Here is a 26,843-nt window from a genome sequence, read left to right on the forward strand (position 1 = left end):
ATCCTAACTCTGGAGTCACATGGACTAGGGGTCTGGTCCCAATTCCACGGGTACTAGGTGGAGGCCTTGGATAAATTACCTAACCTCTTTGAGCAGTGTCCTCATTGGTGAAGCAGGAAGAATACCAACCTCCGAATTGTAAGAATGTCTGAGAACGGATGCAAACACATCGTAGGCTCTGGATAAAGCATCTCTTTTAGCTAGACCCACCTAACAGTCCCTTGGTGGGACTCCACCCAAGTGGAAAACAAAGGCAACATCACAAAGCTGGAGGAGAAACTGGGCCAGGCCACTTCTCCAGGTCAGGAGGACTGAGCACTTGATTTGCTGGCTCCCCAGGCCCTCAGCGTTGGCTCCAAAGCTTCTCAGAGCATTGCCCATTCTGGGCTCAGGTGCCCTGAAGGGGTGAGCCCTCCCTGTGGTAGGGCCCAGCCTCAAGGGTCTTGGTGGCGGCAGGCTTGGGATTCAGGCTCTTCCACATCAGTGCTTCCATTTCTTAGACCCAGTGCCCATGAGGACTGGGATACACCCACACCAGGAAGAGTGGCATGGATGTTGCACACATCTGCTCAGGTCAATTCTGAGACACCCCCCTCCATGGAAGCATGCCCGGCCTCTCTGTTCCTAGAGGCAAGAGTAAGTGGGAGCTTTCTAGGCATCCTGGGAGAAGATGCCTGGGTTGGAGGAGGGGGTTCCAATCCTGGGTGGCAGGAAGGGGGTTGGAGCGTGTCCATCATAGTGGAGAGTGGAAAAGAGGCACCTCTAATCCCTGCAATGCTCCTACCTGGGCAGGGTCAAAAACAGAGTTCCTTTCCATCGAGTGCATTCCCCTGCACCCCTTCCACCTTCTAGGGCTGATCTGGTCTTCCCAACTCACTTGTCGGAGGGGTCTGACTGTGGCTTTGGAATCCCACAGCACAGTCCTCAGAACTGGGTAATAGAGCCAGGATGTCGGCACCAGAGGTATCAGACTCTGTTCCTTGAAACTGGGTAACTGTGGCTTCACTCTAACCTGGGGCTTTGTCCTCTTGAAGCAGCTGACTATGTGTGGTTATGGGGTGGCTGGGTGTGGAGGGGCTCTGACTACACTTCACAAGATAAGACAGAGAAAAACAGTTCCTCCAAGCCAATCATCCTGAAGCCTGAGATTCAGGTAGAGCCTGGAAGCAGTGGCCACCCTGGAGCTCACCTGCTCAGCTGTGGGCACAAAGCCACTAGCAGCCACCCAGGGTTTATCTTACATGGGGCATTCCTCCTCCTACCTGTGCCACAGGCAGGCCAGCCCCACTCAGGAACTGAGGCCAGGCGGGGTTTGTGCCAGGGAAACAGGGCTGAGAGCCTGACTTGACCAGCCCTGCACCAGGGCCCAGAGCTGAAAGGATGGAGGGACCCAGGTAGAAACTTGGAACTTTTATTAAATACTCATTCACCCATTTGCCACCACCACCCAGAGCAGGAAAAAAAAATTATCAAAATGGAATTAAAAAAACAAAACAAATTAAACCCAATCCCCTGTAGTCTATTTACAGGGCTGCTCCCTACCTCTCTGCCGCAGAGAGGCGGGGGCGGGGGGCAGCTGGGGGTGGTGGGGGCTGGGTACCTTTTTTCCAGCCACAGGCCCCTGAGGAATTAATTCTGACTGCAGTGGCAGGAAGTCCCTGTGCCAAGTGGCCAGGCATCCTGGCTGGCCTCAAGGGAGGTGGTTATTGCTGGGAGGGCAGGGCCGGGCCTGCTCTGCTCCCACTGGGCTGAAGAGCCGCCTGCCCCTCCCCTGGCAGGCGATGACCATCAGGGTGGAGGGCCAGTCCCCCAGCAGCCCCAGTTTCCACCTGAGAAGGAGAGCGGACTGAGGGCAGGAAGGGTGTTCTCTAGAAGGAGTGGACACCCCACTGATTTTGAGGGGAGGGCACCCCAGTGCAGCCTGGTGATCAGACTCGTTCTCCTCAGCTTCCGAGGATGACATGCTCCGCAATTCTGGCCGACTGGCCCTCCTCTTGGGCGGGGCCCCCATCAGTTAGGCCGTTTTCCTGCCGCCTTCCTGCCCTAGAGAGCTATGTGGCCACCTTCCATGCGTGCCAGCCACAGCCTGGGCCCTTGGAGGCGAGAACGCCTGTGCAGCCTGACACCTCCTCTAACACGGTGTAGGACCCAGCCCTCTCGTGCTCAGCAGCCACTCTCCGACACCGCCGTCTTCAGGGTCACAGCCCCCTGCTGCATGGCAGCGGTGGCCACACTGATGGCGTCCTCCAGGGTCTGCTGCTCCTCCAGCTGTGGGGAAGAGGATGTAGAAGGAAGAAGAGAGTGAGACCCTTCCTCGTAGAGTCTCGTGTTAGTAGGATGTGGCCTACTTTTTTCAATCTCCTCAGTCTTTCCAGCACTACATGCTGAGCACTTAGTAGGGCTCTAATAAACAGGAAATTTACTGACAGAGTATTTAGCAGGCTAGGCATGGCCAGGGAGCCATGGAATTGGCCAGGCTCAGAGACCTGCTCACAGGAGAATGACTGGCTGGAGAAGCCCTTAGTGATCACCTACTTCAGCCTCCGTATTTGCCAGATGAAGAACAGAGACACAAAGAGAAGAAGGGCTTGGACCACAGGTGGGCTGCCATCAGAGTTACACTGAAGGCTGGAAAGGCCTTCATCATTCTGCCTCAGCCAAGAAAGGGCCTGGACGTGGATGTAGGCACATAGGGCTTTGTCCTCTGAAATGGGCTCTTTCTGTGCCAGATGCCCCTCTCTTCAAGATCCCCATCTAATTCCCCTCCCCCTCCTTGTTCCCTTCTCTGGCCGTGGGGTCCCTTTTCCTCCAGACCTCTGCCCACCTGCACGGCAATGTGTGTGCCGTTGGCTGTGGCCAACAACGCCACCTGCTGATGATGAAGGGACGTTAAACTTGAGTCCTCAGCTACCACAGCCCCAGAGGTAATGATTGTGACCTGAAAAACAGGAATGAGGTCTTTCAACCCACCTGTAGTACTCTCCTTCCCCCCAATGAAACAAAATCCCTTCAAGCAAGGTGGCTGCGAACCACTCCGAAGGGAATGGATAAAACCACAAGGGTCAGATTAATCAGCCTGGGGCTGAGAGCTGAGTGAGCTTCGGTTTTTCTCTAATTTAGAACCCAATTTAATTTAGGGATTTTGAATAACAGAAGGACAGAGCTGTAAAAAAACCCCAGAGATAATTTAATCCCCTCATTTGAAAATGGAGTGAAGTCCAGGAAAAGTGACTTGCCTAAGGTCACAAAGCAAATCAGAGGCAGAGTGAGATGGAGAAAGTGTTGCCTGACTTGAATGCGTTCAATCACGACCCAGAGGAGCTGTAGGGAAGACCCTCTTTTGTGGGGAATTTGTCCTTGTAAGAAGGCTGGACTAGTTTAACCTGCACTTTAGTGACCACCCCCCATAAACGAATGACACGAGAACAAGAAACCCCGAACAAACTGCCTGGTCATACGGGCTGTGTCTCGGTGCCATCGGCGCTGACCATGGTGACCGTATGTGTGCCGGATGCGGCCAGGTGGTCTTCATGACTGGGGATGGTGATGGTGGTGCTGCCATGCTGGGTCACCATACTGATGGCACTCCCCAGGGCCTGCAGGTCTTCCGGGGACAGGCTCACCTGCCAACAGGAAAGGAGAAGATGAGCTGGGGGTGTCAGTGGAGGGTTGTCTGAAAGCACTTAAGGAGGATGTATCAGCTCTCCCAGATAAAGCTGGCCTACTGGTAAGCCAGAAGTGTCATAAGGGTGGAACGGGTGGAGGGACAAGTAAACAAAATGGGTCCAAGGTTGCTATGAGTGGCTACACTAGAAAAATTTGGCCAACCACTTCTATTTGTCACCATTTTGCCTCTGGGCCCTGTTGTATGCAATTCTGGGTCTCTACCTGATGTCGTCCTCATGACAACTCTAGAAGGCACAGGTGAATTTCATAGTGCGGGTGCTGACAAGGGTCAGGTTATACAGCTGGCTAGTACACTGCTGGGACAAGACCCCAGGCTTCTAAACCCCACACCATGCTCTAGCCCCTGTACCTACATGCCTCTCTTGAGAAGGACATCCAAGTGTCTCATTCAGATGATCAGGACCTATCAGCTTCCAAGTAAAGAGAGAAACTACCAACTGTGCCCCAGAAGTCCCAGAGACTGAGCTGGAAACATGAGGAGGAGGAGGAGCCATGTCACAAGATGTGGTCCCCCCAGCCTCAGCTCTCTGAGGTTCATAAAGCTTCAACTGGAAACTGGGTGGAGGTGGGGCTGTCAGAAGTCCAGGGCTCCCCAGAGCTCTGAGAGAGAGAAGAGAGGGTGCCCACAGAGTGGCTGGCCCCACCCCTGCCCTCCAGGGCCTGTACCTGCTGGGCACCATCCTGAGTGATCAGAGCCACCTGGGGGGCCCCATCCTCCTCGGTCACCATGGCCACTTGGGCTGGGATGTCATCACCCTCTTCCTTCACCTCCGAAAGGTAAGCAATGCGGGGCCGCTTGGGTGGCGGGCTCTCCTCGGCAGCAGAGGCAGCTGGGAGAGGAGAGCCCAGGCTGACACCTGCCCTGGATGCCATGGGAGGCCTGGCTTGTCCCACTCTTAGCCCCTGCCCACCCCCCTCACCCTCAAGCTGCTGCTGCTCGTAGAGGGCCTGCTCGCTCTCCTCTGTGGCCTCCAGCTCGCCGTGCGCGCTGCGCTTGTGCATGGCCAGGGTGGAGGTCTGCCGGTAGGTCTTGCCGCAGGTGCTGCAGGTATAGGGCTTGCAGTGCGTGTGCACCACGTGGTGCTTGTACAGGCTCGAGTACTCGGTGAAGCGCTTGCCGCAGCCTGGCACCGTGCAAACGTATGGCTTCTCCCCTGGGGACACTGGGCTGTGAGGGGGGTGGGAACTGGGGCTGGCAAGGGGGAAACTAAGGGGACAGGGGCTGAGGACAGGGCTGGGAAAGGGAGAGCCAGCAGGTGGGAGAGGGACTGCAAACTGAGACTCTGAAAGGACAGAGTTGGAGGAGGTGGCCAGAGGGACACAGAGAGCACGAGGGTGTGGAACCCCTGAGCCCAGAGACAAGGTGGGGAAAAGCGGGACGGGGCGAGGCTGGGGCCAGTGGAGTGGCTGGTGGGGGCACTGGGGGCTTGTGAGGCTGCGGGAGGGAGCGCTGAGAGTGATGAACAGCAGAGGCAGGAGGCAGGGATGATGAGGTGTCAGGTGTGACAGGAGAGAGAGGGGACACACATGGCTAAGAAGACACAGACGGCTGACGAGGGAGCAGCGCTGGGGAAGGAGGACACACAGGGCCACACGGAGGGTGGACGGGCGAGGGGGGAAGGCGGCGTTTCACTCTGCCTCCTCCCCGTCATCCGGACCCTGGCCTCTGCTCAGGAGCCTGGCGGAGTGGAGGAACTCAGGGCGGGTGTAGGAAGGTGGTAAGGAGCTGAGGGACCCAAGAGAGGGCTGGCGGGACCAGTCAGATTGGACCTAACTGGAACCGGCGGTTCTAGGGATACCCCACTCCCAGAGCAGCCCGGAGCGGCCGGCCGGGAAGGGCTCTGGGCTGGGAGATGAGAATGCATCTTAGATCAGAAGCCTACAGCAGAGGGGCTGGGGCCTCGGGGTGGTCCTCGTCCACCTGCTGGCCCACCTGTGTGGATGCGCACGTGATTCTTGTAGTTGGTCGCGCTGGTGAAGCCGCGGCCACAGTGGGGCTCCGGGCAGGTGTAGGGCCGCTCGCCTGTGTGGGTGCGCACGTGCACCTTGCGGATGTTAGACGTGGTGAAGGAGCGGCCACAGCCCTCAAAGGGGCATCGGAACGGGCGTTCACCTGCACAAATGGGGGGCGTGAGGGGTGGTACAAGAAGGGGATGACACCGGGCTCCAGGTCCTTGTCTGAAAGGTGAGTTGAGTCCCCTCTGCCCAGGGACCGGGGTGGGCAGGGCCCAGCATACCGGTGTGGGTTCGGACGTGCTTCTGCAGGTCTCCCGAGGTCTTGAAGGCCTTGCTGCACAGCTCCTCTGGGCACTTGTACGGCTTCTCACCGGTGTGGGTGCGAACGTGGCTCTTCAGCCCATAGCCTGAGGAGGGGTGAGGAGAGCATGTGGTGGGGCCTCGTCCTCCACCGTCCACCCGCGCAGAGGCCCTCCATCTTAAGGTGAGCTCTGGGAGGCCCCAGGGCGTTCTTGGCTCAAGAAGCCTATGTCTGCCTCTATCCCTCCCCAGCCCGGGCAGATGAAAGAGCGGCTAAAAACGCCCATTCTGCCCTTCTTCTTTCTGCAGGGGCAGCTGGAGCCATTCTAGAACATGAGTATGAGAGGAAACTTAAAGAACTGGTGGCTAAAGGCCCTTGTTTTCACAGAGAGGACGGTAAGCCAGCGAGATGCAAGGGCCCCCAGCGGGCTGGCATCAGAGCTAACACCAGAGGCAGGGTCTCTCCACCAGCCCTCCAGCCTCCTTCCATTGCCTGGACCATCCTGCCTTTCCCGTCTGCAGCAGGGCTCGCTCCAGAGAGAGCACCTGCTAGTCAGAGCACTCTGATGGCAGTTTCTCCAGGAAGGCAGCCTGGTGGCGGGTTCCTTTCAGGGAGATCCCAGAGCAGATCTAGAACCCTCTGCCCTCAGCTGACAGTGGTCCGCCTTTGGTCTCCATCCAGGTAGGTTACCTGTGGCAAAGGCCTTTCCACAGCTGGGGAAGTCACACCTGTATGGACGGTCACCCGTGTGAGCTCGTTCATGCACCTGTGAGAACAAGCAATCACACAGTTCAGAGGACAAGGGTACGACTTGTACTCTCTAGTTTCCTCACAGCCCTGCTCCTCTTCCCTCCCGCACCATTCACAAGTGCCATAGCCCCGTGCTGACATGTCTGCACACTCAGCTCTTCCCTCCAGCAACTTCAGGGTGGGGACCAGTTCAATCCAAGTAGAAAGGCAGAATCACAGTCCGGAAGGGAAGATGGCAGAGCTGAAAGCTGTCACCAGCAAGCTTACCTTTAAGTGATGCGCAGTGGTGTAGAGACGCCCACAGCCCTTGTAGCCACAGCGGAACGCTCTGTCTCCAACCTGCTGCCCCTTGCCATTGTGGGGAGTCTGGCTGTCATGCAGAACCTGGGGGAAAATGTTGGGGTCCCTATTATGTTTTCTCCCCAATGACGCAATGGGAGGAGTGGGATACAGGGCCCAGCTGGCAGCTTAAGACCCAATAAACAAGGTTAAGCCTGTCAGGGGCCTCTGTGGTAGAAAGACATTCCAGACAGACAGGGGACAGATGAGGGCACGCTGCAGAGGAAACAGGCTCGCGTGTGGCATCCCCACCCATCTCTGATGGGCAGAGGGAAGACTAAAGCCACAGGGGCTATGGAAGCTACTGAAGAAAGGACGTTTCCTAGACAGCTAGGTAGGGGGAGAGAGGCTGTCTGAAAGGCCATACTTGAACTGGGCGCAGTGCCAGCAACCCTCCTTTCAACCACACACACCGAGGAGGCTTCCACTCTTGACACCTCCGTCCTCTGACGGGAGGCCCTCTTCCTCCCAGCAGGAAACCTGTGCTCAGAAGGGGCATTAACAAGGGGGCTTACTGTGGGGATGAGCTCACCTTGGTTCCCCTGGCAGGGCACAAGGCCCAGGGTAAGCTGGCTACAACCAGAAGTGCCCAGGGGAGGGGACTGCAGTCCCTACCAGAAGTCTCAGCTCTAAGGACAGCACCAGCTAATTGATAAGTCCTCCTCTTTCTTTCTTTCTTTTTTTTTGAGACAGAGTTTCGCTTTGTTGCCCAGGCTAGAGAGAGTGCCGTGGCATCAGCCTAGCCTACAGCAACCTCAAACTCCTGGGCTCAAGCAATCCTGCTGCCTCAGCCTCCCGAGTAGCTGGGACTACAGGCATGTGCCACCATGCCCGACTAATTTTTTCTAAATATATTAGTTGGCCAATTGATTTCTTTCTATTTATAGTAGAGATGGGGTCTTGCTCTTGCTCAGGCTGGTTTCGAACTCCTGACCTCGAGCAATCCGCCTGTCTCGGCCTCCCAGAGTGCTAGGATTATAGGCGTGAGCCACCGCGCTCGGCCAGTCCTCCTCTTTCATCTCCTCCCCTGGGACACTGCTAGAGCCACCTGTCTCACACCAGCCCCTGGCCATACAGAGCCGTTACTGCTCTTCTGCTTTTCTGGGAAGGGTCCTGGTGGGACTGTCCCTTAGTCTTTTATTCTGGAATGCTTCAGGATCACATTGGTCTTTCCAGGAGCTCTGAAATTGAACTCTAGAGTAGTAGTGATGGGGATAAAGGGTTGAGGCCAAACTCACAGCAAGTCTGTCTAGTCAGGCTCCAAGTCAGGAGGTCAAATAGCTGACAAGGTTTCATGGATACTTAAGCAGCTGGTGGGGACAGGGGAGGGTCACAACCCATGTGGGCACTTGCATGTCACTCCCATGTCTCACTAGCTCTGGGGTCATCGAGGGAATGAAGGAACACCAGGGCTAGAAGTGGCCTCTGAGATCATCTGGTTTCATCTCATATTAGAGAGGAACAGCTGAGGCCTGGGAGGGGCGGGACTCACCCAAGGTTGGGCTGGGTAGTAGCAGAGCCGGCACGGATCTCAGGGCTCATGGTTTAAATAAAACCCGGTTCTCTTTCCATCAGCAACAAGTCTCAAATTTGATCTTTCAAATACACCTCCGGGAATAGGGGTGGGAGTGGGCATGGCTTTATTTTACTTTATTTTGAAACACACGAGGATTTCCTCTTTTCCTTTACCATACAGCCACACAGCTTCATTATAAAAACAGCTCCCCCTTGGCCGGGCGCGGTGGCTCACGCCTGTAATCCTAGCTCTCTGGGAGGCCGAGGCGGGCGGATTGCTCCAGGTCGGGAGTTCGAAACCAGCCTGAGCAAGAGCGAGACCTCGTCTCTACTAAAAATAGAAAGAAATTAATTGGCCAACTAATATATATAGAAAAAATTAGCCGGGCATTGTGGCACATGCCTGTAGTCCCAGCTACTCGGGAGGCTGAGGCAGGAGGATCGCTTGAGCCCAGGAGTGTGAGGTTGCCGTGAGCTAGGTTGACGCCACGGCACTCACTCTAGCCTGGGCAACAAAGCGAGACTCTGTCTCAAAAAAAAAAAAAAAACAGCTCCCTCAATCTTTGGGTAAACCGGTGCTCCAGGAAGCTCTCCACATCCGCGCTGAGGCTCTGCCGCCCAGCCCAAGGAGGGGCGCCGGATTTGGAAAGCTCGTAGATCTCTGTACCTGTTTCCCTCACTGGCAGGACCACAGTTCCAGCAGAGAGGGGCTGGACTTGCTGACGTCTGCAGAGCCAGGACCCTTCTCCTCATCAGCTGAGCTACTGTGTGGGCCTCAAGTTCCAAGAATCCCAGTCGCTCTGCTGCATATGCCCTTGTCGCTGCCTACTGAGGCTATTTTCCCAAATGACTAAACAGGTCACAGAGATTAAATAAATACAAGAGAATCTGACGTTGGTGGACTAGAAAACTAATAAAAGTCACAGGCAAGGCTTTCTAGATAGCATGGAGTATTATTACAGCAGCCAAAGTGAAGCTGGACCTGGCTTCCCACCATAAGGGTGTCACTGTTTCTTGCAGCAGCCTCCCCTCTGCAGAGACAGCATAATCAAGGGTCAGTGTGAACAGCTGGCAGTGGCCCCAGCCCGGCTGTGATGCACACCCCAGACAACGAAACGATGTGTGACAGAGGAGTGGGGGGAGCTGAGGTGGAGGGGCAGAGGGAGTAGCCCAGGCAGTGCCCAAGCACAAGGCTGCCCTGTCCTTCAGAGAGGTGAAGTTCTGGCAGGACCAAAAGGCAGTCGGGTGATGCCCCACCATCTAGACGGAGGTTGTCAGGCTCTGTGTGCTCACCTTGCTGGCATATTGCTCCAGGGCCACCACTGTGTCTGCACTGAAGCCCTCCTCATCCTCTGCTGCCAGGTCTTCCAAGCCCACCTCTGTCTGCACAGCCAGGATGGTGCCGTCCGACGGCACCGCCGCAGGGTGGTGGATGTAGGCAGTGGAGCCATCTTCCAGCTGGACAGCTTCCAGGGCGCTGGGGTCATAGCCCTCTGGAGGGAACACGTGGTTAGCTTCAACGCCACCCAAGGGGAAGAGATACAGCCGGGACCTTGTCTTCAAGTTACTGAGAGGTACATACGCCAAGGAGGGTTTCAGCATCCAGTTTCTCTTTGCTCTCCCTTGATGTCTGACTTTTTTTAAGTGATGGGGGTCTCACTATGTTGCCCAGGCTGGCCTCAAACTCCTCAGCCTCCCAAGTAGCTGGGACTACAGGTGCCACCACACCCAGCTACACCTGGGTGAGTCACTCTTCTGGCCCTCCTTCCGGAGCTGCCTCTCCTAGGGTGCACTGATTGGGAACTCACGAGCTCTCTAAGGACCCGACAGGGGCCCATGGCATCATGGCCTACATGACCACAAGAGCTTCCTGACCAGTCGCCCCGCACCCCCTCTAGGTCCCTCCAGGCAGCACAGCATCCAGAGGGATCTTTGCAAGACACAGATGTGACTGTGTCACCTAACTGCCTGAACAGCTCTAACACTGGTCTCAGGATAAAGACTAAAATCCTCATCCTGACACGCAAGCGCCAAGCGCACCGGCCCCGCCTTTCTCTCTTTGGCTTCCTCTTGGCCATTCTGCCCTCACTGCCAGTGCTCTGGCTTCTAGCAGCTCCTTGAACATATTATTCTTTCTTCTCCCCAGCTCTAGGCCTGCACATGCTGTTCCTTCTGTCTGGAGTACTGAACTCTCCCTGCCATCCTTCTTCCCCTGGGTAAGTCCACCTCATTCCTCACCTCTCAGCTCAAGCACCACTTCCTCAGAGAAGCCCTCCCTGAGCTTGATCCCTGTTCATAACGATCGTCATGTTTCAGCTCCATTTCCCCCACTAAACTCCAGGAGAGCAGGGACTGCATCTGATGTTGTTACACCACACCTGGCGCGATGCCTAGCATGCAGTAGTCACTCCAGAAACTACTTGTAGAAGGAATAAATTACTATTCTTCAGAACCTTAGGAGCTTCATTCTTTTTTTTTTTTTTTTTTTGAGACAGAGTCTTGCTTTGTTGCCTAGGCTAGAGTGAGTGCTGTGGCGTCAGCCTAGCTCACAGAAACCTCAAAATCTTGGGCTCAAACAATCCTTCTGCCTCAGCCTCCCAAGTAGCTGGGACTACAGGCATGCGCCACCATGCCTGGCTAATTTTTTCTATATATAATAGTTGGCCAATTAATTTCTTTATAGTAGAGACGGGGTCTTGCTCTTGCTCAGGCTGGTTTCGAACTCCTGACCTCGAGCAATCCACCCACCTCAGCCTCCCAGAGAGCTAGGATTACAGGCATGAGCCACCGTGCCTGGCAGGAGCTTCATTCTTAAATATTAGTAAGTTTTTTTCTCCTAGTCTTGGATGAAATCCCTGGGTCCTATTTAAAGCCCTAAGATTTTGTGGCTGTGTCGGAGCCAAAGCCACCATCAAGGTCCATGGTACTGACCCTCAAGGTCAGCACCTGGTAGCAGAAACAGGTGCTTTTGCAGTCTGCACTAGGGAAGGTGGGTGAGGCGGCTAATCCAGGTGAGCATGTGTGTGCCCTAAGGATGACAGGTCCCATGTCTATGCCGTGACCCTCATGGTGTACCACTCCATCCCCCAACCTCTGCCAATTCTGCCTCCCATCCTGCCCCACCAGTCGTGATGACTGTGATCCCACCTTTGGGTGTGCGGTGTATGTAGGCCATGCTGCCATCTTCCAGTTGCACGGGTTGTCCATCCTCAAAGGAGAGAGATTCTGTAATGACAGCAATGCCTGCTTTTCTCTGGAGCTCAGTGTCATAAAGGGGTCCCTTGGTGGGGGCTGCCAGGCTTCTCTCCACAAGACAGGGGTGTGTCAGGTGCCCTCACCTTTCTGCACTGTCACTTGGTGAATGTATGCGGTGGTCCCGTCCTCAAGCTGGATCACTTGCCCTTCAAGCAGCTTCTCTCCTGTGAGGTGGATACAGAGACAAACAGGCCAGGCCCAGAAGACAACTAATGGACACTTGCCTGTTTTTAGCAGAGGCCCGTTTGAGTCTCTGGGCACTTGTCTGTGAGCTGTGGGCCTCGAGGCACTGAGAGGGAAGACATCTGCCTTGCAGGAACCCCACATTTCCAAACAGATTCCCTTCTCGTCACTCAGAGGAGGAGCAACTCTATTTATTATTCTACCCACATCCAGCAAAGTAGGGGCTTCCAACCTAACAGTAGGCTGCTGAGATGGAACTAAATGGAGAACAAAGGCTGTCCTGAAACCTAGAAAGGCCCCAGTAGGTCAAAATCCAGATATAACTCAAACTAACAAAATCGAAACACATTCCCTAGTGTCTCACTGTGGCAGTGTGCCAAGACCTGGAGCCCTGAGAAGGCAGGCAGTACAGCACAGTGGTTAAAAGCAACAGGCTCTGGAACCAGGCCAAGATGTCTGAGTTTGAATTCCAGCTCTACCTCTTACCAGCTATGTGACTTTAGAGCTTATTTAGCTCATTAACAGCCTCCTGAGTAGCTGGGCTACATGTGTGTGCCACCATGACTGGCTGGTTTTAATTTTTTTTGTAGAGATGGGGTCTCTCTATGTTGCCCAGGCTGGTCTTGAACTCCTGGCCTCAAGTGATCCTCCCACCTCAGCTTCCCAAAGCATTGTGATTATAGGCATGAGCCATCGCAGCTGGCCCCAATCTGCATTTTAGAAGAAATGCAAAGTAAAGCACTAGGAGTTATGTGGACTATTGTGTATCCACATAGGTCTTACTCCACTGCCACTGTTGGGCAATGTTTCCTTCATTGAGCTCTTACATTTTCCTTTCAATTTTCTAATAAAAAATTGACTCACCTAAGGCAACACCACAGCAATGTAAAAATTAACAAGATTCCAAATATCTTAGGAAATTATCCTTCTTTTATTTTATTGGAAAGCACTTCTAAAAGGCTCTTGGAATTAGATGTCCCCTCCCTGTGTCTGGTGAATTTGAGAGAGAGAATGAAGGAAGGAAATGAGAAAGAGAAGAAAGAAAGAGAGATTGAAGAGTTAGTGACAAGTGACTTCTTTGTCCCTTTTTCTTTTTTTTTTTTTGAGACAGAGTCTCACTCTGTTGCCCAAGCTAGAGTGAGTGCCGTGGCGTCAGCCTAGCTCACAGAAACCTCAATCTCCTGGGCTTAAGCGATCCTCCTGCCTCAGCCTCCCGAGTAGCTGGGATTACAGGCATGCGCCACCATGCCTGGCTAATTTTTTCTCTATATGTATTAGTTGTCCAATTAATTTCTTTCTATTTATAGTAGAGACGGGGGTCTCGCTCTTGCTCAGGCTGGTTTCGAACTCCTGACCTTGAGCGATCCGCCCACCTCAGCCTCCTAGAGTGCTAGGATTACAGGAGTGAGCCACCGCGCCCGGCATCTTTGTCCCTTTCTTTAGAAGCTTCAGGTAACAGGCTTCCAGCCCAGGTCTCTGTTGACATCTCTCCTTCTGGGGAATCCCCAAACTGAGTCTTCTTAGGGTCAGTAACTAATAGTCCTACAACCCAGCTGAAGGCAGGTAAGGTAGAAGCAAAGATAAGAATAAAGGCAGCAGAGAGGAGGGGAGAGGAACCCACTTTCTTCTCTCCCACCGAGAGAGCCCTAGGCTACCCACATGGTAGCCTAATGGCAAGGCCATCAGAACTTGGGGTTCTGAAAGCAGAGCTACTGGTAGCAGAGTGGGCACTGCTTCAAGACAGGACACAAACGTTGAGAAGAGTTGTCTGAGGAAAAACTTTAACCCACTATTTCCTCTAACGGCCAGAGACTACAATGGGCAGAGGCAGGCTGGGAGAAGAACTGACTGATGGGGCCTCGTATCCCATTATAGAGCGGTGACCACACATTCCAGTGTGTTTACTAATAACACAGTCTTTCACTCTCAAAGTGTGGGGTTTGAATCGTATATTGTATGTTCATCCTAATCACAGATAAGTCTTATAGAATTTTAGGGCTTCCTGCTAGCTAAGCTGGGCCCAGACAGAGCTGCCTGCTGACAGAGACGGAAGTGCTTCAGAGGAGCCCACCAGGAAGGACAGTGTGGTCCTGGTCTCTGAAGGACAACTCTCTCCCCCGAGCAGGGGGACTCTGTCGTAAGTGTGCGTGTTTGTGCACGTGCACAAGTGCACACTGCAACACTGCAGAGATCAGAGCCAGGAAGAGTGAGGAAAGAAAGACATACATGGGGAGGTGGGGGGGCAAAGAGACCTAGACATAAGAAAGAAAACATAAGAAAAGAGGACTTTCTCAGGCCAAGTGTGGTCACTTGCTTTGTAAGCAACCGTTAATTTGCAGTGGAAGACTGAGGCAGGCAACTAAATGGGTCCGAGGTGTAAACACAGGCCTACCTGCAGTTCCTAAGTTCTCCCATCCCACTGTACTTCTGGTGAGACTACACCAGGAGGGAAGACCAGTAGGGGAAGTCTGCAGACACAGGGTTTTAGGCTTCAGAAGTATTCTAGAGAAGTTCCATTTTCAAGAGGATGAAGGCAGCAAGAACCCACACATCACAAATAGCTCTTGACAAGACATCTTTCCAGAAATCACCCCCACACACTGACATATAGAAAGAGCTTACTGATGAGATTAAGGGGCCTCTTTAGTCATCATCAGGAAAGGGACAATTTAAAATGAAATCAATAAACAACTTATCTGTAAACTTAGGAATGGAAATAGAAAATATATTCTGATAATGTGTTTAAATGAAGGAGGGCAACGTTACAATGACAACGTGGTCATGAGAACAGTGACACTCATGGACTCTTCTAGAAAAGGCTGAGCAAAGAGTAGGAATGAGGCAGTGTTTGCCCAGGAAGATAAGAATGCCATCTGGCATGCCTGAGAATGCTGGCAAGAAAGGAGGAGTGTCCCTGGCCTGCAGGCCTTGCTCTCAACAACACTCTCTTCTGACTCCACATCTACCTCGATTTTAAGCTCCTTGAGGGTGAGGACAAGATTGCCAGATTAAATACAGGATGCCCATCTGAATTTGCCCATCTGAATTTCAGATAAACGATATATTTTTTTTAGTGCTTACTGTTAAGTATTTTTTAGTATTTAATCACATGTTTATACATGTTTTATCCCATGCAATATTTGGGAAATATCCATACTACAAAAGTAGTTGTCGTTTATCTGCAATTCAAATCTAACTGTGTGCCCTGTATTTTTATTTCTGGAAACCCCTAGTGTGGACTAAAGCATGAGATCCATGCTTGGGTGTCCCCCTTTGAACCTAGAAGAATATTTTATACATGGTAGATGCTCAGTAGATAGTTTTGAGTGCTTAAATTTGCTTGAATTAGGATTATGAACTGCTTCTGGAAAGCACTGAGGAACTGGATGGGGAATATTTGAAAAGCAGGAAGTCATAACTAGCACTGTGTTCATCCGCTGCAGAAATATTTATGAACTACTCACTACATGTTAAGGAATTCTGCCTTTGAGGGGTCTTGGCTCCCACAGGTGGGGAAGTCTCACTCTCCAGCTTGCCTACATGGCATTTTATTTTCCAGTTCCCTTTCCATCATGCACCACAGGAGATCCTGATGCAGAGCAAGCTGTGGTGGTAGGCAGGGGTGGGTGGGCGGGAATGGTGGTAATGAGACTCTCTGATGGGGACATTCCTTTCCAGAGGCTGAGATATAGGGAGGGATCCTGAGGTTCCCCCAAAATACTCACCTTTGACAGCTTGCTGGATGTAGGCTGTTGTCCCATCACTGAGGGTCACCGTCTGCAGCCCCAAGCTCTCCATGGCAAACTGCTGCTCATGTACTGAGACATGAAGTTGGCTTCTGGCCAGCACCAACAGATTTCCTTCTGGGTCACAAATCTGAGAAAATGGACAGTACCACAGTATGAGTTGCCCAGCTTCCTCCTACCACAAGGACATACAGGGAAGAAGTTAATGAAGCCAGCCAAGAAGAAAAAAGAGATGATTCTTCAAAGTAGTGAACTATACTGGTTCTTATGAAAAGGGTTCAAAATATATAATACACGTCTAAGAATTCTAAAAGTTGAGCATGGAAGAGAAGCATGGCAGTCAAACTGGTTGTGCGGTAAGAGCTCACTGATCAAAGCCCACTTTCAAACTCGCTCCCCTTAGGAGGGAGCCCCATTGAAGGCCGGCAGCCAGCCCCCTGCCGAGAGCCCACTCCAACATCTCTCCTGTGCTCAGACACACCCATCCACATGTCTTGTTGACCATCCTCAGGGAACATCTCACAGGTATCACAAGTGGAACGAGTCCCCAACAGAACTCACTACATGCCCCAAATTCCCAGAACTGTTCTACTTCCAGTATCCTCTATCCCAGGGATGACACCTCTATCTACCCGGAAGCTGTGGGGAACCCTTGAGTCCTCCTTTTCCTCAAAAGTCCAGGTACCTATTTCAGGCAAGTATTACCTCTCACCTCTCAACTACTGGAAGAGCCTTTTTTTTTTTCCTTTTATTTCTATTCTATTAACTTTTCTTTCTTCTTTTTATTTTTTTTCCCATATCAAAAGAATGAGAAAGAGCCTCTTTTTTTTTTCTTTTTTCTTTTTTTTTTTTGAGACAGCGTCTCGCTTTGTTGCCCAGGCTAGAGTGAGTGCCGTGGCGTCAGCCTAGCTCACAGCAACCTCACACTCCTGGGCTCAAGCAATCCTTCTGCCTCAGCCTCCCGAGTAGCTGGGACTACAGACATGTACCACCGTGCCTGGCTAATTTTTTTTTCTATATATATTAGTTGGCCAATTAATTTCTTTATATTTATAGTAGAGACAGGGTCTCACTCTTGCTGGTCTCAAACTCCTGACCGAGGCGGGTGGATTGTCGAGGCAATCCACCCACCTCGACCTCCCAGAGGGCTAGGATTACAGGTGTGAGCCACTGCGCCCCTCCATATTTTTTTAAGAGACAATCACTCTGTCACCCAGGTTAGAGTACAGTGGCACAATTACGGCTCACTGTAACCTCCAACTCCTGAGCTCAAGTAATCCTCTTAACTCAGCCTCCCAAGTAGCTAGGATTAACAGGCACAGGCCACCATACTCAGCAATTTAAGAAATTTTTTTGTAGAGACAAGGTCTTGCTATGTTCTCCAGGCTGATCTTGAACTCCTGGCCTCAGTGATCCTCCCACCTTGGCCTCCTAAAGTGCTGGGATTACAGGCATGGGCCAGCACGCACAGCCCCAATTCATTTTCTAACACGCTGTCAGGATGACCTCAAAAAAAAAAAAAGTAGAAATCTAAATATGCCACTTCCCTTCAGTAGCTTCCCATCACTCTTAGAGTCCAGCTGGCAGGCACAGCTGGGTGCTGTTATACATTCCCATAGCCCTGGGCACTACTTCTTCCCAGCCCTCACACCTCTGGGCTCACCTACTTCAGTACTTACCACTATCTGTTCAACGTTTATTGCCGACACAAACCTCTGGGCTCCAGTCGGTCTCTGGTTTGAGGTGGTTTAGCCAGCACCTGGGACTGGGGCTCTCCACAGCTCCTCCCGGAGTGACTCGCCCCATCCTCACGTGCAAGGTGGGAAGCACGGGAGGATCCTGTTGGCAGGACTTCCTCTACATTCACTGTGGTGCGGAGCCACAGCCTCTGCTCTCAGTTCACTGGCTGGACTCTCCGGCCGCCTGCCCGCAGAACATTCTAGGCCTGGAATCTGGACTACCTATTTGATTTTCATGAGCTACCAGCTGACTGCCTCGACTGGCGCTACCCAAATGGTTTTAGCGTCAGGGACCCAGAAAGAAGGATATTTGTAAGTCACACCACAGATGTCGCTGCTTGAAGCTAGGAGCGACCAGCTGTGGCTCTGGCAGCCCTGAGGGTTGAGTGGATCAATATCTAACGTAACTACAGGCCACCTGCGACGCAATGGTTAGGATGCTCTACCTCAGGCTTGGCCTCTCAGCTATTAATAGAATTATTCATTCATTCTGTCACAAACATTAACTAAGCTTAGTTCCATGGACAGCAATACTACTACTACTAATAGTGAACAATACTGTAGAGTTATCCATGTACTAGAAATATGACACATATTAACTCATTTAACTCTCACAACAACTCTATAATTAAATACTATTAACCTCATTTTACAGTTGAGAAAGTTGAGGCCCAAGACATTAAGTAAGCTGTTCAAGGTTGCATAGCTAACAAGTGCTAGAGGAGGATTTGAACTCGGCCATCTGATCTAGAGTATGCTTTTAATTACTCTATTATGCTACCAAGTACAGAGGTTCTTGAAGCTGGAGATTTATGAACCCTGAAGCCACCTGAAAATACTTTTTTTGGTGTGTGAGCCTGTGCATTTTGCTGAAGAGAGGGGAGTCCAAGGCTGTCATCAGAGTCTTATGGGGATTAGCGGTAAAGAACCACTGCTAAGGGGGGGGACTCTGGCATCTGACTCGTCTTCTCTGGTCTATTAGGATCCTGGCGGTGACCCCCACCTTGCCCAGAACCCTGATAACCCCTACATGGTCCCACAAAAGCTCTGGTCCTGGCCTCTCCTAGTCTATTCCATGACCCTCAACTTTCATTTTCTTAGATTCTCTTGGTGACATGTTTCAGTGCAACAGAACTGTGTCAGAAATAAGGACACATATGAGAGACCCAGGTGTAAAAACAAGGCAGAGTACAGGTCCAAAAGGGATTGCAAAATGGCCTCCTGGTGTTACGGCTAGGCCTCGTGGCTCCTGAAGCAATGGTTAATTTCATTTAGCACATCTGCACTCCATTGGGACTTTCTGAGGAGAATCAGTGGTGTAAGGCCACAGGCTTTGGAATCAGATAGCCTGGGTTCTAATCCAGGCTCTACCTTTTAGAAGCTATACAGCCTTAGGCAAGTAAATTAATCTCTCTGAGCCTAAGATGCCACTTTGAAAAAAATGGGGATAATAGCACCTGCCTCATAGGTTGCTGTAAGATTTAAATGAGGTCACATATGTCAGCTTTTAGCACAGTGCTGGCACATATGAAGCACTCTAGAAACACTGGCTTTGGAGGGGAGGGGAGGGGAAGGAAGGGGAACCTCAAGGGAAATGCTTTTGAAGCAATGTGTATTCCTAAAATGTAGTAGAGTAGTGGCAACAGTCCTGGACTAAAAGCCTACAGAATAATTGGCTTCTAGTCTTGATTCTATCTCCTATGTCTGCCTCCTTATCTGTAAAATGAAGCACTGGCCCAAATGACTCTTAGATGCTTCCTACTGCTCATGCTTTTTTTTTTTAACCACTCTGGCATGGCGCTCACCGGCGCGACACCTGGCCCACAGCCGCACTCGCGGTCCGCACGGCGGCTCGTGCTGTGCGTTGACGACGTGTCCGTGTGCTCTTGCGTGATGAGGAAAGCTTGAAAGCACTGAGAGCGTGTTTCACTTTACAGGCAGCTTTCCTTGTAATGTAAATCAGAATAGGTAACATAGACATATATGTTTTCATTACGTTATTTTTAAATGTTCACAATTTTATATTGATAAATGAAAAATTAGAAAAGTCATGTCACGGCTGTCGGCTAACGTCGACACTAGGCTGTGCGCCTTCATATCACGGCTGTCGGCTAAAGTTGCTGTGCACGTTCACCTGTGGCTGTCGACTACAGTCGACACTAGGTTGTGCACGTTCACCTGTGGCTGTCGACTACAGTCAATGCTGGTACCGAAGTGGTTAAAGAGACAGGGGTCTCACTATGTTGCCCAGGCTGGCCTTGAACTCCTGGTCTTAAGGAATCCTCCCACTTCAGCCTCCGGAATAGCTGGGACAATGGGCACACACCACCTCACCTAGCTACTAATATTATTTTTTATCATACAGATACCCCATAATTTGTGCCAGCCACTGTTCAAAGTACTCTACCTATGCTAACTCTTAATCTTAAAGATTAACCCTCAAGAAGGTACATATATTATCCCCATTTTACAGATAAGGTGACTGAGGCTTAGAGGTACAGCAATTTGTCCAAAGTCCCAAAACTAGTGCCAGGATTCAAAGCCAGGCTGGCTGGCCCCAGAGTCCGCACTTCTCAATCTCTGGCGCGCTTCTTCCTTCTGCTAATCCACTGTGACCGACACACTGTCAGCACTCAAAACACTTGAATGTGGGTGGTTTAACTTCCATCTCACCAACTGTAACTTAAATCCAGTCCTTCCTGGCCTGCTGGCAATGGAAGGAGGGAATAGCTAGTAGCCACATTTCCTAAAATAACCCTTCTAAGAATCAAAGTAAACAAATCACCACTCCTTTGCATGTTCTCACATCTAGGCTAAATAACCCCAATGCACTCACTTTTCCTTCTTAAGCCTCAGAACACAAACCTTTAAAAGAGCCCACTGGCCGGACGCAGTGGCTCACGCCTGTAATCCTAGCTCTCTGGGAGGCTGAGGCGGGCGGATTGCTCGAGGTCAGGAGTTCGAAACCAGCCTAAGCAAGAGCGAGACTCCGTCTCTATTATAAATAGAAATAAATTAATTGGCCAACTAATATATACATAGAAAAAATTAGCCGGGCATGGTGGCACATGCCTGTAGTCCCAGCTTCTCGGGAGGCTGAGGCAGAAGGGTTGCTTGAGCCCAGGAGTTTGAGGTTGCTGTGAGCTAGGCTGACGCCACGGCACTCACTCTAGCCTGGGCAACAAAGCGAGACTCTGTCTCAAATAAATTAATAAATAAAAGCCCACTGTTGCTCCCTAACCTTTCCCAGTCTCTGCCTTCCAATAGAGCCTGGCTGCAGGGGTGTGAACCTTCTGCCAGGCATCTACTGGTTCCTGATTGCCATTTTTCTCCCTTTCCTTCCTTTAAATGATGGTTTACTCTGAATCCCCCTGTGCTGGCACCAAACTAACAGCAGCAACAGAAAGAGAGCCTAAGACAGGCCTTGTCACTGCTTCAGGATGGCTGTGTTTGAGTAGCTCTGCCTGCCTTTGGCGCTTTCGACTCCTAACTCCCTCGGCCCTCTGAGAAAGGGCAGGAGTTGGGGAAGGGTGGTGGGGGCAGCTGTTCTGTTTTCTCCTTGGAGGGTATAAAGTTTACCAGCTTTGAAATGACCTGAGCTGGGAACAGGGGAGAGACAGACTGAGAGGGAGTAAGGTGAGATAAGAGTGATGCAAAAGGGAACACTCGACTTTCCCAGAACTATCAGCAAGTCCACTTCTCTTTGTTGTTCTTTTAAATGAACTTAACCCACTGCTGGCTGTATGCGGGAAATAGCCCCATGCCTTCATAATGTATCAATGCATTTCCTAATGTAAACATGTAAATTATAATTATTGGGGAGAGATTATGTTTAGAAAAACTCTTTAGACACTTTGGATCTTTAGGTCTCTCTATGAATCAAGATGTGCTTAAATTGCCTCTTCAAAGGAGAAAAATAAGAGATGTGAAAGATGGGAAACTAAAGAGTAGCCACGGTATTTGTCCACTTTATCACAGCTGATACGTACTCTGATCCACTTCCAAGCTGGGCTGTGCTGATTACAGGCACCTGTTTGCTATTCTAGCATCCTCTGCCAACCAGAACTCCCTGGACATTTGGAACAAGGCTTTCTGTACTCTGCCTCTGCCAGCCTAGAGGGCAACTGTATTTTTTTTTTTTTTTGAGACAAGATCTCACTCTGTTGCCCGGGCTAGAGTACCATGGCGTCAGCCTAGCTTACAGCTACCTTCAACTCTTAGGCTCAAGCGAACCTCCTGCCTCAGCCTCCCAAGTAGTTGGGACTACAGGCATGCACCACCATGCCTGGCTAATTTTTTCTATATATTTTAGTTGGCCAATTAATTTCTTTCTACTTTTAGTAGAGACGGGGTCTCGCTCTTGCTCAGGCTGGTCTCGAACTCCTGAACTCAAGCAATTCTCCTGCCTCAGCCTCTCAAAGTGCTAGGATTATAGGCATCAGCCACCACGCCAAGGGCAACTGCATTTAGAAGCCAAAGAAAAGAAAAGAAAACAATAGAAAGGAAAAGAAAACAAAATATAAACAAAAGAAAGACTAACATTTGCTTGGAAAGAGAAGAATGTTCAACTTTGAAGAAAAAAATGATGAAAATCTTCACATAGAAAATTCCTCATTTGTGAACAGAAAACTTGTTATGAAGACAAAGAAACATTAGGTTGGGAGGGATGAAGGCTGATGGAGACAAGTGGTGAACAAATGAGAACCAGATTTGGAAGAGCTGCAGTAAAATGATTCAGTATTTGTTATTATAGAAAAAGACCTCAATGCACACACAAGATCTTAGTGAAACAGGCTTGGTTCTGTGGCTTTCTAAACACTGAAGAGAAAACAGGAAATTAATAACAGAAACTTGCATTAACACAACACAAATTTAAAACATCAGCTAAACATTGCTTTGCAAAAGGCACATTGATTTTAAAAGCCCAAATCACATTTTAGTATGGTTCCCATTTGGCTACTGCAATTTTAAATATTTGAATTAGTCACAGGAAAGGGAGTAATTAGGCAAAGTGGATTATTTACAATTCTAAAAGGGCAATGAAAATACAGGCACCATTATTACAGAACAGAATTTATTTAAACTAAAACAAGTAACTTAAAAATCTAATTTTCAGCCATACATTTAAGTGAATTTTAACACCCCAGTTTGTAAACATCCAACATGAAATCATGGCTGGGTTTCAAACCCACTTCAGTCCATGAAAGTCTAAAATAAAGGTATTTTGGAAGGATTATGCTAAGGATAAGCTTTACACCAATAAGCAAATTAGCACAGATAGATGAAGTTATATCTAAACTGTTTCTGAAATTCAGCCTGGGTCACCACTGGCTTGAGAAGGGCTACTTGAAAATGAAACATTCCATCAGCATCGGGAGGGATTGGGTTATTATAGTTCACATTTTAAAAAAACATCGGCCTTGACAAAAAGGTTAAATCTTTATTTTTATCAGTTCATTGAAATGGAACAATATCCAGATCTCAACTAGGAAGAGAAGGTAGTTTTAGACTTCTGAAGCAAAACAAAATCAAGGGAGAGAACAAGGCAAGAGGATCACTTGAGGCCAGGAGTTCAAGACTAGCCTGGGCAACACAGCCAGACGCCGTGTTTGCAGGTGTGGTGGCATGCACCTACAGTCCCAGCTACTCAGGAAGCTGAGCCAAGAGGATAGCTTGGGCCCAGTAGTTCAAGGTTAGAGTGAACTATGATCAGGACACTGTATTACAGCCTGGTGACAGAATGAGACCTTATCTCAAAACAAGAAAATCAAGTGAAAAGAAGAGCTGGTTTAAAAAAAAAAATCAGGCTGGATACGGTGACTCACATCTGTAATCCCAGCCTTTGGGAGGCCAAGGTGGGAGGATCACTTGAGCCCAGGAGTATGAGATCAGCCCAAGCAACATATTGAGACCCTGCCTCTACAAAAAACACAAAAATTAGCTGAGTATGGTGGCACATGCATATAGTCCCACTTAGGAGGCTGAGGCAAGAGGACCCCTTGAGCCCATGAGTTTGAGGTTGTGGTGAGCTATGATGACAACACTGCACCCTAGCCTGGGCAACAGAGAGAGACCCTGTCTCAAAACCAAAATAAAACAAACAAACAAACAAACAAAAACAGTAGAGGAAAATATAAATTAAAAACACCTGTAATCCTAGCATTTCAGGAGGCTGAGGCAGGATTGCTTGAGGTCAGAAGTTTGAGACCAGGCTAAGCAACACAGCTAGATCCTGTCTCTACAAAAAATAGAAAAATTAGCTGAGCATGGTGGCACACACCTGTAGTCCCAGCTACTCACGTAGCTGAAGCAGGAGGATCGCTTGAGCCCAGGAGTTTGATGTTGCAGTCAGCTATGATGATGCCACTGCACGCATGCCTGGGCAACAGAATGAGACCTTATCTCCAAATGAACAAACAAAAAAACCACAGACACATAGAAACTTTTCAGAATATCAAATTCCCACTGGATGAGAGGCTACAATATGATTTCACACAAGCAAAAAACACTAGTAAATAAACAATAAAGGCTCACTCTCGCTAGTAATTAAAGAATAAGAAAGAATAATCAAATCACCAAAATCAAAGTAAAACTATAAAATACAACAGTTGATGCTGGCAAGGTTGGGAGATAGGCTCAGGGTGTCACAGCCCAATTAAAAAGAGGGCAAGGCCGGGCGCTGTGGCTCACGCCTGTAATCCTAGCTCTTGGGAGGCCGAGGCGGGCAGATTGCTCAAGGTCAGGAGTTCAAAACCAGCCTGAGCAAGAGCGAGACCCCGTCTCTACTATAAATAGAAAGAAATTAATTGGCCAACTGATATATATATAATAAATTAGCCGGGCATGGTGGCGCATGCCTGTAGTCCCAGCTACTCGGGAGGCTGAGGCAGAAGGATCATTCAAGCCCAGGAGTTTGAGGTTGCTGTGAGCTAGGCTGACGCCACGGCACTCACTCTAGCCTGGACAACAAAGTGAGACTCTGTCTCAAAAAAAAAAAAAAAAAAAAAAGAGGGCAAAATATCTGAGCAGACACCTCACCAAAGAAGACATACATGTGGCAAATCAATAAGCATATGAAAAGATGTTCAACATCATGTTCTTAGGAAACTGCAAATTAAAACAACAAGATCACTACACACCTATTAGAATGGCCAAAATCCAGAACACTGACAACACTAAATGCTGGTGAGGATATGGAGCAACAGGAACTCTTGTTCATTTGTGGTGGGAATGCAAAATGGTACAACCACTTTGGAAGACAGTTTGGCAGTTTCTTACAAAACTAATGTCCCCAGAAAAACCTCCACACAAACATTTATAGCAGTTTTATTCATAATTACCCCAAATTGGTAGCAACTAAGATGTCCTTCAATAAACAAACTGTGGCACATCCATACAATGGAATATTCTTCAACTATAAAAATGAATGAGCTGTCAAGCCACAAAAAGACATGGAGAAACCTTAAATGCATACTGCAAAGTGAAAGAAGTCAGTCTGAAAAGGCTACATACTATATGATTCCAACTACATGACATTCTGGAAAAGGTTAAACTATAGGGATAATAAAAAGATCAGTATTTCCCAGAGGTTCAAGGAGAGGGAGGAAGGGATGAATAGGTTGTGCATAGGGGATTTTTAGGGCAGTAAAATACTTCTGTATGATAATGTAATGGTGAGCACATGACATTATGCTTTTGGCAAGACCCATAGAATGAACAACACAAAAAGTGAACCATATGGTAAACTATGAATTAATAAAAATGTAGCAATGTTGGGTCAGCAATTGAAACATATATACCACACCAATTCAAGATGTTAATCATAGGGGAAACTGCGGGGAAGGAGTATATGGGAACTTTCTGTTCAATTTTTCTGCAATCTTCAAACTGCCTAAGAAATAAAGTCTATTAAAAAAAAAATCCAACAATGAAAGCTAGCAAGGTGGAGAGATAGGCACAAGTGTATACTGCTGACAGCACTGGAGGTTGTCCAGACTCTCAATGCTTACCCCCACTGGGAAAGATAACGGTTCGAGATTTAATAACCCTGTCGTCCTACATCATCCCACAAAAAGAATGAAGAGAATACAAGAACTGCATGCACTATGATGCTTGTTTAAATGTTTCAGACAAGAATCATGAAGATCACCTGGATTAATGGGGGGGGGCTTAAAAATTAACGATAAGCGAAAAAAGACATAAGAGTAAATATTCATCTGGTTGCAACTCGCATAAACCTCAACTCCAAATGAGAGGAAGTCAGAAGAGGCCAAAAAGAAACTGTGTTAAAGACAGTTGTGCTAAAAAGAAGGGTTGTAATTTTTTAAAACATAAAATTGTTGAAATAAAAAGATGCCAGCATGGAGCAAAGAGGCAGTTCCACAGTGGATATTAAACTTGCCTACTTGGTTGCCAGTCTCTCCCTCTTGGGGTTTCCCTCAATTCTCCCCACAGCCTTCCAGTTATCACCTGCACCTCATCTCTTCTAGGTCCTGCAAAGAAAAACATCCCTCTATTCCTCTTCTAATTCGTGCCAGTGTAAACACTGAGGTGGGGAACTTCTTCCTCAAAGAGTTTTCTTCTTTTCCTCTCTTATAACCCCTCCAGAGGTCCAGCTTCTGCTTGGATACATTTTTAAATGTGATATTCTTCAAATGAGGATGTGTTGTTTTGTTTGTCTTATGGAACAGAGCGTCGCAATGGGACCTCATGATTCAGTATCCTATGTTGATCTTCAGGGAATCTGATATATTCTTAAAGCAATGTCCATGTGCAGAAACAGGCAGTTTCACACTGTTGGTGGAAGTATATACTAGTATGATCTCTATGGACAGCAGTCTGGCAATATCAACCAAAATTTCAAATGTACATACCATCTGACTCAGCAATTTCACATCTAGTCTACAAGTAGATGCATGTGTATAAAAAATGGCATATATCCAAGATTATTCATGGCATCCCTACAAGTAATAATGGCAAAAAAATTAGAAAAAGCATAAATGTCTATCAATATGGAACTTCCATACCATACAGACATAAATGAGGTGGCTCCTTACATACTGACATGGGTAGATCTCCAAAATATATGGAATAAAAACAGCAAGGTATAAAACAGTGCATTTTATGTGCTGCCACCAGCATAAAAAAAATCTGTGGAAGGACAGTCAAAAAATTACTAACCAGGGTTGCCTGTGGAAGGATGACTGAATGACTACGGCATAGCAATGGGAAGGTGACTTTTCACTGTGTATCTTTCATACTTAAAGAAAAAAATTAAGCCTTGAGAATGTGTTGCCTATGCTAAATAAATAAAAGAATTTAAAAAAAAAAACCAAAAACCCTAAAGACTTCTTTTGGCTACAGGAATATCTA

The 26,843-nt window shown here is 49.1% G+C and overlaps 1 protein-coding gene across 3 annotated transcripts in view; it reads right to left on the reverse strand.

Annotated features, from left to right (window-relative positions):
• Positions 1–1,395: 1,395 nt before the first annotated feature.
• ZNF76 (zinc finger protein 76) overlaps positions 1,396–26,843 on the reverse strand; it is a 35,249-nt gene continuing 9,801 nt past the window's right edge. For 2 of the 3 annotated variants that reach the window (XM_012746819.3, XM_012746818.2), the window contains exons 2-14: positions 15,712–15,862; positions 11,887–11,967; positions 11,696–11,773; positions 9,842–10,041; positions 6,962–7,078; positions 6,635–6,710; positions 5,925–6,050; positions 5,621–5,800; positions 4,608–4,841; positions 4,354–4,517; positions 3,459–3,623; positions 2,825–2,938; positions 1,396–2,268 (exon numbers count right to left, since the gene is read on the reverse strand). In XM_012746819.3, the coding sequence (XP_012602273.1) occupies positions 2,164–2,268; positions 2,825–2,938; positions 3,459–3,623; positions 4,354–4,517; positions 4,608–4,841; positions 5,621–5,800; positions 5,925–6,050; positions 6,635–6,710; positions 6,962–7,078; positions 9,842–10,041; positions 11,696–11,773; positions 11,887–11,967; positions 15,712–15,784 (1,713 nt within the window). In that variant the 5' untranslated portion in view covers positions 15,785–15,862 and the 3' untranslated portion in view covers positions 1,396–2,163. The other variant, XM_012746817.3, reaches the window with a different exon arrangement.

Source organism: Microcebus murinus, chromosome 5 (assembly GCF_040939455.1).
Source record: "Microcebus murinus isolate Inina chromosome 5, M.murinus_Inina_mat1.0, whole genome shotgun sequence".
Lineage (NCBI taxonomy): Eukaryota > Metazoa > Chordata > Mammalia > Primates > Cheirogaleidae > Microcebus > Microcebus murinus.